A 10,027-nucleotide genomic window follows, 5' to 3' on the forward strand; every position below is an offset into this window, starting at 1 on the left:
GATTATTAGTTAACGGTTATAAAAAAAAAAAGTAGTTAGTTATAATAATGACTCTTTGACTAATTTGGCAATTACACTGACCACCATAGAAATTAGTACATTTGGAAAGTATTCATCATTCAACACTTCAAAGGTTAACAAATAGAAAATTGTTGACCTTCAGCTGAACTTTTGAGTCTCTTCGACTTGCCTTCTTAAGTCCTTAAGTGAAAATCAATAATTTTGACCATGTTTGTAGACAATGCTTTTTAGTTTCATCGGACACATTTATTCTATTATTTTGTTCTGAACTTTTAGTGTTGATTTTTAGCCACCTTCAGTTAATCTTATATCTTCAACGACTCCTCACTAGAGAACTTTTAGAGAACTTTTAGTGTTGATTTCATAATATATGGATGTACTTCACTCGTTGTCTTTTATGTAAGAGTCTGAAGGTAATTTCAGCTCTTGAGGGGGCATTTATACATTATCTTAAACCTTGGGGGTAATTAAGTAATCCCTAGAAAATCTATAACGAAAACTCTGACTTGCCCAGGTCCCATGTCCCTTCTTTCCAAATCTCTTGATCGGAGTGGGTTTTTACCGACGATTAGATACTAGTTGTCCGGCAAATACACCGGAAACCCACCGGCGAAATGCCAGGACCAGGTCCACACATGATGTATGCTCTAGGTACAGGCCTGGCTCTCATGAGCGTCTCTAATGGCAGATTCAGCCCTCATCACTGCATCTTATACGCACTCAACGCCTTTTTCGGCCCTGACATCGGGTCGTTCGCCGAGTGGCTGACGTCCACCGTTGGCTTGGGTGGTGTATTCGGATCCTCCGTCGAAACTTACATTCACGATCCATTCTTTTACGTTTTGATCCTCGGAGTTCCTCTTTCGTTACTCTACGCTCGTGCTTCACGATTTGTCATCTCCAAGGGTTATCTCGATTCCATCTCAGGGGTCAGTTTATAGGTTTGCGATTCTTTGCTGTAATTTATCTTCAATTTTACAAACAACATAGCATGATAATAATATCTTGCCATTATATTGATCTTGTGCCCTAAAATTCAACGAGCTCTTACAATATTTTCACCGTTTCTTATGCTCTGGGTGAAGATCCCCCTTACCTTGAACCAATGTTTCTTGCTCATATCAGCTGGTTCTTTATCCCACTTCTTCTTAGATCACCTGTTTGAGGTAATATTTCACTTCAGGTTTACATAACAGAGGCAAAAATGGTAAGAGTTATTAGTTAAACAGAGATCAAATATGGCAGGAAAATGGGCATTCAACCATGTACACTTGGATACTGAGTACTGGTTGGTGGAAAGGCCGTGCTCCTGTTAATCCAGATGCTGTTGTTGTAATTGGATTTCTCTGCATCTGTTTAATAATCGGCTTCATTCGAATCAACAGGTGCTTCTTTTTCACCTCATGATCTGAAATCTTAAACAACATATATGTTTTTTGTTATATATCTTGATTTGGGGTTCAATCGAGTTTCATTTTTTGTTTCTATTTAGGATAAAGGCTGAAAAATCTATCAGAAAACAATTGATTAACTCTGCTAAGCTTCTGATAGTGATTGCTAGTGTCTACTGCTTATGGTGTGCGAGCCAAATATACATGGTGAATCCTCCAAGACCAGCAGTTGGTGAAGAAGCAGATCTTGGAGTGATTTTGTTTCTTGCTGTTTACTTCTTCCTTCCACATAGCTTATGCATCATGTCAATGAATCAGGCTGAACGACTCCCTCTTTAGCAATGCCCTTCGTTCATTGTAATATTCACAACATGATTTTTTGAAACATTCATGAGTTTTTTTTTTTGGTGGTTGTAGATAAATTGTGTTATTTTTTTGCTTATAACTCTTGTATTTTGTTGTTGGTGTTAAATATGTAATGGACTTAACGGGTAAGAAGAATTGATCCCTATAGATAAATCGGGGTAGTGGTAGAAGCGCCCAAAAGGCCCTATTGTGAAGTTTGGGCTTGGGCCTGGCCCGTAACTGGTCAAAAATTCCGGTTATAATGGGCCTACTATGGACATTAAAATAATCATATTTTGAGGTAAAATATCACCATCAAACTATCTTTTCCAGACGTTAACCAAATGGTCACAAGTAGTGCGAAACTACAAACAACCTTGATTTGATCACAAAGCAAGCCGATAAACTTTTGTTATATTAATTTGTTCTTCGTGTATTCTAGTAGTTAATAACAGTGAAACCCAAAAGAGTAATGAACTTTAATGGACAGCCCTAGAATAGCAATGTACTCTATCTATTCCGTATCTTTTAATAAAGACACCACCCACGTCTATCATCAAGATATTTAACGCTTAAGATTGACCACAATCACACTTATATTATCTTTGCTTCCATGAGCCATTGCCATTTCTGTTAAGAACACAGCTGCATTATTTGTCAGTCTCCTATGGTGTTTGTTGACCGATCTTCTTCGACAAGTCCATCCATCAAGACATTTTCGCACAAGTTGACATGCCAAATCGTTAGATATGACATCCCATAATCCATCACTAGCTAAGATCATGAATTCATCCGCATCATCTCTTTTGTTCACAGTAACTTCAGGTTTGGCAATTACATATGGTTTTAGTTGCCTGTTGCCTATTGATCTTGAAGTCGCAAGAACTCCAAGAACACGTAGCCCATTCCAGTTGATCACTTTTCCTCCTGAAAGTTCAATTCTTTCTAACTCATCGGGTCTATCTGGCTGCATGTATGTCCAACCTCTTCATTAATATTTTAAGGTTGAAATTGAAGTACAAAGATAAAAGATTGTGTTAATAAATAATTACTTTATGGTCAACCGATAACGGCAAAGTGGCACCACCTCTTGAAAGAACAGCCCTTGAGTCACCGCAATTGGCAACCACTATTTCTTTATCGCTGACCACTGAAACAACAGCGGTGGAGCCCATGGAATCGACAAGGTCAGTTTCATTCACTTCCTTATCCATCTTACTAAAACTCTCCACCATCAAATTTTCCCACTTCACCTCCGTTGAGTTTCTATTTCCTATATCCATCTCCTCCGCCAATTGCTTGTGTAACCGCTCACGACAAGCCTAAGCAAACCATGGCCATCATAAACGCCATAAAAATCAAACTTCCTTGAGTTATCATCAACGAACCTTTTTTCTATCCTCACAGTATCCTCCATCTCTCTCATCCGCCCGATCACCGACGAATGGTAAGTAAAATCGTCATTGTGTTCTTTCTCGGTGTTTTCAAATCGCCTCCTATTGGATAAACAGTGATTTGTATTTGACAAAACCTTCAACCGTCGGAGCTCTGTTCTCCTCCTACGAGCAAGCACAACGTTTGATTTACCCGCGGAATAACCAACAGATTGTCTGCAATTGCTCGATGAAGGCTGTGAAGACATTGCGTGATCCATATTATTGATCATCATGTTTACAAGAAAACCAGTTCACTTTGGATCAATGATTGAAACAAGCAAAGTATATGTATAAGCAAAGATGGAGAGATGAGAGTGACGTAAAAACGGTGGACTATCCGTGATTTCGGCGGTTAAGCATGGGAAACAGTATCCACAGATCCCAACTATAGAGGAATGACACGTAAGTAAGGTTGACAGATTCGTATAAGGTACGTGTATGACTCAAGTTGGATTCCAATCCAATACAGAATTACAGAATTTTTTTTTTTTATTTTAATTGGTTTAATAAAGAGTTCACTAGATAACACTTGGAAGAAATAGTTTGCTAGATAGCAGAAAAAATCTGATAAATCCAAACGAATTGTGATTTGCTTTACACAGACAGAAAAGAAAAAAAAAAAAAAAAAAAAAAAAGGGAAGTCAATAGGAGATATTTCAACATCATTGGTAAAATTCAACGATTGTCGTTTCTTTGATCCTCAGCTGCCTCCAAGCCCCAACGACCCAAAACGCCAAAAACAATGACAATTATGTGTACGGAGAATGTTGGGTTTGTATTATTGGGCTATTGGGCTATAATTTAATTTGATTCCGTTAGTAGGTATTAATCCACTAGTTTTTGTTTTAGTAGTATTTTTTTTGTTGGTGTTAAATTTAAATGTCATATTTAATTAAGACAATATTATTTATAATTAATATATTTTACATTTAGTTATATAATATTTGTTATTAATTAATGTTTTTTTATGTACCCTTAAGGCACATATTAGAAATCTACTCTGGCAACTTTGTTAAAAGTTGGTTTATTATATTCATTTATTGTACTTCAATTGTTTTATTTAAAAATTTTAATGAGTTAGTTATTAAAAAGGTAACTTGGTTGTAATTAATTGTTCGTCTTTGGTTCTAACAGTTAGCAATTATTGATGAAAGATGCAAGTATATTTCATGTTAATTTTTCTTATTACATTTGGAGTATAAACCATATTAAACTTGTTATATGGTTTTCATTTCGATGTTTTCGTTCCGCCCCTAATTTTAATGTTCTTGTTTCTCCCCTATAGATAAACCAATATAAAAAGTTCAATTACATACAAAACACAATGAATTTGTATTTTAGAAATCAAATAATTAAACTTGACATGTGAAACTTTCATTATCCATCTATAATTAACAAAAAGATGTACTATTTATTATTGATGTTTACATGAGATTTTTCAAGTTGTTTGGTCACAATAATGCATGGTCTAAATGAAAGGTAGAATAGTAGTTTATTGTTGTGGTCCCAAGAAAACGTAATTTGATGGAAGAAAGGATACGGTGAAGAGAATGGTGGATCCCTAGTTGATAAAGGAATTGATGTTTCTTAATGACTTGTCCTATTTGTCATGGAGATTCATAAAATATTTCCCAATTGTTTCTAATCTGCGACTTGATTGCCGACATATGACATAATATTTTCAGATGGATGGACTAGTTAATTGTACCAATGACATCAATTTTTCGGTCATTTTTATGGTTGGCTTTGTAGGATTTATCTAGTGCTAAGAAGAGGATGGTGAATCCGATTATGATCGTTACGTTATGGGTAATATGGTGTTATTAGAATGATGTGGTTTTTGGAGGAAACAAGTGACAGAAATAGATGGTTTTTTATTCTATTAGAGAATTTTCTTTTACTTGGTACACGTCCAGGAATCGGAAAAATACTACTTCTTGGGTTGAGCGGTTGCAAAATCCGACCAACTGTTTTTATTTATTTATTTATTTATTTTTTTTCTGTAGTCTTGCTAGAGGCGTTTGTTTTTTCAATAATATTCAACTGTTAAAGAAACATTATTTTCTTTAATGTAGAGTATTAGTTTGTGATTTTAAACTATGATTCAAAAAAAGGAAAATTATATAAACATCAAAATATCATATATATAATATAGAGTATTAGATGGCGATTTTAAATTATGATTAAAAATGAAAGAATTTCATATATCCCTTAAATAAACATCAAAATATTATCTATGCACTATATAATATATTAATATGTAATTATCAGGTATACCTAATTAAGCTTCTTAATTATCATATTTGCCAAAAAAAAACATTTTATAACCAATTCAAATAATTATTTTTATCAATTTGACTATTATACCCTTATTATAAAGCTGATTTTAGAATACCATACATACCTTTATAAATATTCAAAAATATTTACCTAATTTTTTTAATCAATCTTTTATCCTTTAACTTTTATTTATACGATGAATGATCAAAATACATGAAAGTAGGTCACATTAGATAAAAAAAAAAATGAAGATAAAGATAAAACCCTTTATGCATTCAACTTTTTTCAAGACGAATTTATAGGAAAAAAAGTTGTCAATGTAACCATATTATGCTTGCTCAAATTGTTTGTTTTTGGACACCGATTCTTTTCTCTCAATGATATGAAAAGCCCAATTACCAGATGAAATCCATTACGTCTACCAACTATACAAGACAAACAAACTGAACAAACTGATGTTACCATACACAATACAGATGGAAGGTAAGATGGGTTAATGTTGTGATCAAGTACTACTGTACTAGGGTTGAAAATGTAAACTTTCCAAAAATGTTCAATTTATTTTGATGATACTGTAATGTCATCAGATTGGTCACCAGAATGAGAGTGGAGAAGAAACAGAAGTCACAAAAGGGGAAAATATAGTGTAAACAGAGACCATAATCAGTTAGAAGGATCTGATTTTCAAGTTTTTTTTTTCCCTAAAGATAGTGTAAACGAGATATGAACACGATGATGATGAACTCGCTGATGATGAAGTCGTTGACGATGAAGTCGCTGATAATGGCGGACCAGGAGTACATTGAATGTGGCGGAGCAGGCGTCGATTGTGTGGAGGAGCAGACGTCGATGTCGATTGTATTTCCAGTGCTGCTCAACGTCTCTGTGATAGGAGACCGAAATAGCCATTGATTCATCAAGTATTATGGTTGATCTATTTTTTTAATAATTAAAGTAATTTTAAATAGCTACCAATAATCGTAAAAATGTTAAAAATATATTAAAAAATAAATAAGATTCAGGCAAATTTAATATTTTAAAAGTTTATAAAAAGTATTTATTATATTTAGAGATTAATCATTATAAATATAATACTTTACTGTTTATTTAAGTTATATATATAAAAAATATTCAATAAAAATATAATTAGGTTGAAATGTGTTTTTCTAATACAATTTACTACCTAACTAACTAGAAAACTTTCTTGTTTACAAGTGTTGGGTTCCTATAGATGTCAAAATACAAAGTCATGAAGAGTAAATACAAAGTCATGAAGAGTAAACGTTTAGGATGTAAAGAATGGTCACGGGTGATTTGTGAGTCAAGGTGAGACAACGTAGGTTGTGGAAATGATGTTTACCGGTGGATATGTAGTGAAGGGGTAAAAAGAAAGAGAGAAAATATAAGGGGTAACCAATTAAATGCATCGTCTTCATCCATCTCTATAATCACTCCATAGCCAAACCACCGGACACCGAGACGATGTTCACGCGTGACATGGTTTGCCACATAGGAAACCCACGCGTGGGTATTAGCTCATTCTGGATAGCCTTAAAAACCTAGACATGAGGGTATGCTCATTTTCACATTTTACTTTTCAAATATTACATCATTTTTCCACTCACTTACTTTTTACTCACCAAAAGGCAAAAAAATTATCCACATTTAACTACCTTTTCACTTTTACTTTTTTTTTTTTTTTAAATAAAAATAATCGATTTTTAAGATTTATAATTAAAAAACAAATATAACTCCTTAAAATGATTAATAAACTTACAAACTAATTAAAATAAAGATACTTCATTACTTAAAAAAAAAAAAAAAAAAAAAAAAAAAAAAAAACTAGATAAAAAACCAAGGTTTAAAAAAAATGAAACGATCTATGGAAAATATTTTTTCATGATCTTCTTCTTTTTAAAAACTAGTTTGAGGGTCAGTCCCGAAAGGTAATTGGTATTTTCCATCAAGAACTTCATATTGTGTATTTCTTGTCTTTTCACGTGCTTCTTTTTTTCCGCTTCTTTTCATTTGTCGAATGTAAAACATTCAGCGAAATTCAGATTGTATCGATCAAATGTCACATTCATTTACCACATTTCATCTGCTTCCATGCTAAAATATGATACATTGGAAGAGGTCAGACAATTTTTTCTAACTCGAGTTTGTTATCCTCATTTAAATCTAACCCGACACGAACATCAGAAGAAATTGTGTATCCACTGGAGTCCGTTTTTGTTTTTTTTTATTGTCCTCCTCCTAGTATAAAGTCTCGTTTGTATTTTGTCCACCTTGGACTAAGAATTAACAATTTCCAAGACTCGTTAAGTTTGAATTTCTTTTTCGTATCCTTGCGAAAAAAATGCAAAGTCTCTTGAAGAATTTCTTCATCTCCTTGACCGCTTGTCCATTGGGTTTTTAGGTTGTTGTACAACGCGTTTATTTTTTAAATGGATCTCGATATTTCTTGAAACTTTGAATTGAGTTGGTGTTTAGTACGGTACTCTTCATCTTTACCCAACTTTGTGCGAAATCTCTCAAGAATGTGAAGCCAAAAATGATATCCCGTTTGTGCATTTCCCTGAGCTGAATCCTCCGAAATATCAACCCAAACTATTGTCAACACTAGCTCTTCTTCGGGACTCCATGTTATCGGCCTCTGCTTTGTAGTCCAATCCCCTGGTTGTTTTCTTTTGTGGCGTGGTGGGGATTGGGTTGAGTTTCTCATATAATTTCGTCATCCGACTCATCGAGACTTTGGTATTATGTTGTTTGGCTTTGGATTTGAGATTGGTAGAGTGGGGTTTGGCTTTGGAGTTAAGTTGCTGAAAGTTGATCGGGAAAAACAACAAAATTGGTGAACATATTTGGACTAACATTGTAACAACCCAATTTTTCAAAAGAAAATTTTCATTTTTGATTAGCCAAAATTACATTTCCATAAACCACGAAATCTAAATACAAATGTTTTCAAAGCTCATATCAATTACAGTTTATTTCAAAACATCAGAGTGTCCCATAATGTGTCTGAGAGAGTGCACGTCGTGCCATCAAACCTTGCCCTTGCCGTTGGGCTCAAAAGTACCTGAAACAAATCCACAAACTGTAGGCTAATGCTTAGTGAGTTCCCCAGATCATACCCCACATACAATCCACATAACACATATCATATTAGCCATAAAAGCTACACATATCACATAAGCCATGCATACCAACATATAAGGACGCCCTGGAAACCCTCCAGGGTCTTACTCCAGGTGCCATGGGAACCCCTACATGGTCTTAGCCCAATGCCTCGGGAACCCCCCGAGGTCTTGACCTAGGATGCGAGGGAAACCCTCCAAGGTCTTACACCTAAGTGCCTCGGAAACCCCTGAGGTCTTGACCTATGATGCCAGGGAAACCCTCCATGGTCTTATACCTAAGTGCCTCAGGACCCCACTGAGGTTTTCCATACAAGTTTCATAGATATAACTAGTACATCGCATATCACATAACACAATAGCACATACATAACGAATAATAGGAAAGACTTGGTGCCTTCTACCCATTGGCATGTTGAGGAGACTCACCTCTTATGAATGTTATGCTGATAAGATAAGATTCACTAAGTCCCAATGTGCAGCTCCGACTCAACTTCCTATAAGCATCATAAGATTAACTTGTCATAATCCCATAATTACCCTCAAAGTCAAACTTGGTCAACCCTAGTCAACAGTCAAGGTCAACAGTCCATGTTGACCCCCAACTCGTCGAGTGCATCTAGCAACTCATCAAGTTCCTACCGAGTCCAGAAAACTTGAACAAGCCCTAACCAACTCGCCTAATTGTTTCATCAACTCGACAAGTTCACTTGATATCCATAAGGCGGGGAAACCCAATCTGACTCGTCGAGTTGCTAGGGCCACTCGTCGAGTCCTCCCTCCCTATTTGCTTATTATGATGATTCACCGAATACAGGGACTCCAGGGCTTAGATCTGAAACCCTAAGGTGTCAAGAAGGATAAAGTTTCCTACTATACTCTCTATAACGCCATGCATTCCCAAAACCTTAGGGATCTGGAATCCCTCCTTTCGAGATGAGTTTCTAGTCCTCAAAACGTTCCAAAGATGGAGGCTTTATGGACATGCATGTCCAATGCACGTCTTTAGGTCAAAATGGCCAAAAAGGGGAAAACATGCTCCAAAACCCTTGCATGGCATCCTTGCTTGATAAAAAGCTAGATCTAGCCCACCTTAGGACTATTTTGCCTAGAGATCCATAAAGTTGCAAAATTTATGAACCCCGTGCATGAAATCAATAAGAATGAAAGAAAATAAAGAGTAAACTAAGATAAAAATCGAATCTTGGAGACTTACCACAGTCCACAAGATAGTCAAGTTCAAGAATGAGGGCTTGGTTTGCTAGATCTTCTTCTTCTTCTCACTATCTCCTTTTTTTAAGCTTCACAAGACACTCTAGCCCACCAAATGAAAGAGAATGGGGATTAGGGTTTAACACAAACATTCTTAGGGTTTGGAGGTTGATGGAAGGCCAGCATCAAGGTCCTTAAGGAG

At 35.3% G+C, this 10,027-nt stretch overlaps 1 protein-coding gene and 1 pseudogene across 3 annotated transcripts; one reads left to right on the forward strand and one right to left on the reverse strand.

Annotated features, from left to right (window-relative positions):
- Window positions 1–497: 497 nt before the first annotated feature.
- Window positions 498–1,817, forward strand: LOC145042463 (uncharacterized). Of its 2 annotated transcripts, none has more exons than XR_013680662.1 (4): window positions 498–962; window positions 1,107–1,187; window positions 1,267–1,406; window positions 1,514–1,817. XR_013680662.1 is itself a non-coding variant. In XM_078990894.1 (4 exons), exons 1-4 carry the CDS (start codon window positions 636–638, stop codon window positions 1,749–1,751), a joined length of 774 nt encoding a protein of 257 aa, XP_078847020.1. In that variant the 5' UTR covers window positions 506–635; the 3' UTR covers window positions 1,752–1,817. The 2 variants fall into 2 exon arrangements, 1 of the variants encoding a protein (XP_078847020.1); XM_078990894.1 differs by having other exon boundaries at window positions 506–950.
- A 349-nt stretch (window positions 1,818–2,166) lies between these two features.
- On the reverse strand, window positions 2,167–3,561 carry LOC145038716 (protein phosphatase 2C 51-like; annotated as a pseudogene). Its single transcript, XR_013679511.1, has 2 exons — window positions 2,810–3,561; window positions 2,167–2,724 (listed from the first exon to the last, which is right to left on the reverse strand). The product of XR_013679511.1 is annotated as a protein phosphatase 2C 51-like (transcript).
- Window positions 3,562–10,027: the final 6,466 nt, after the last annotated feature.

The sequence above is a fragment of the Lactuca saligna genome, chromosome 4 (genome assembly GCF_052625555.1).
Source record: "Lactuca saligna cultivar CGN05327 chromosome 4, ASM5262555v1, whole genome shotgun sequence".
Lineage (NCBI taxonomy): Eukaryota > Viridiplantae > Streptophyta > Magnoliopsida > Asterales > Asteraceae > Lactuca > Lactuca saligna.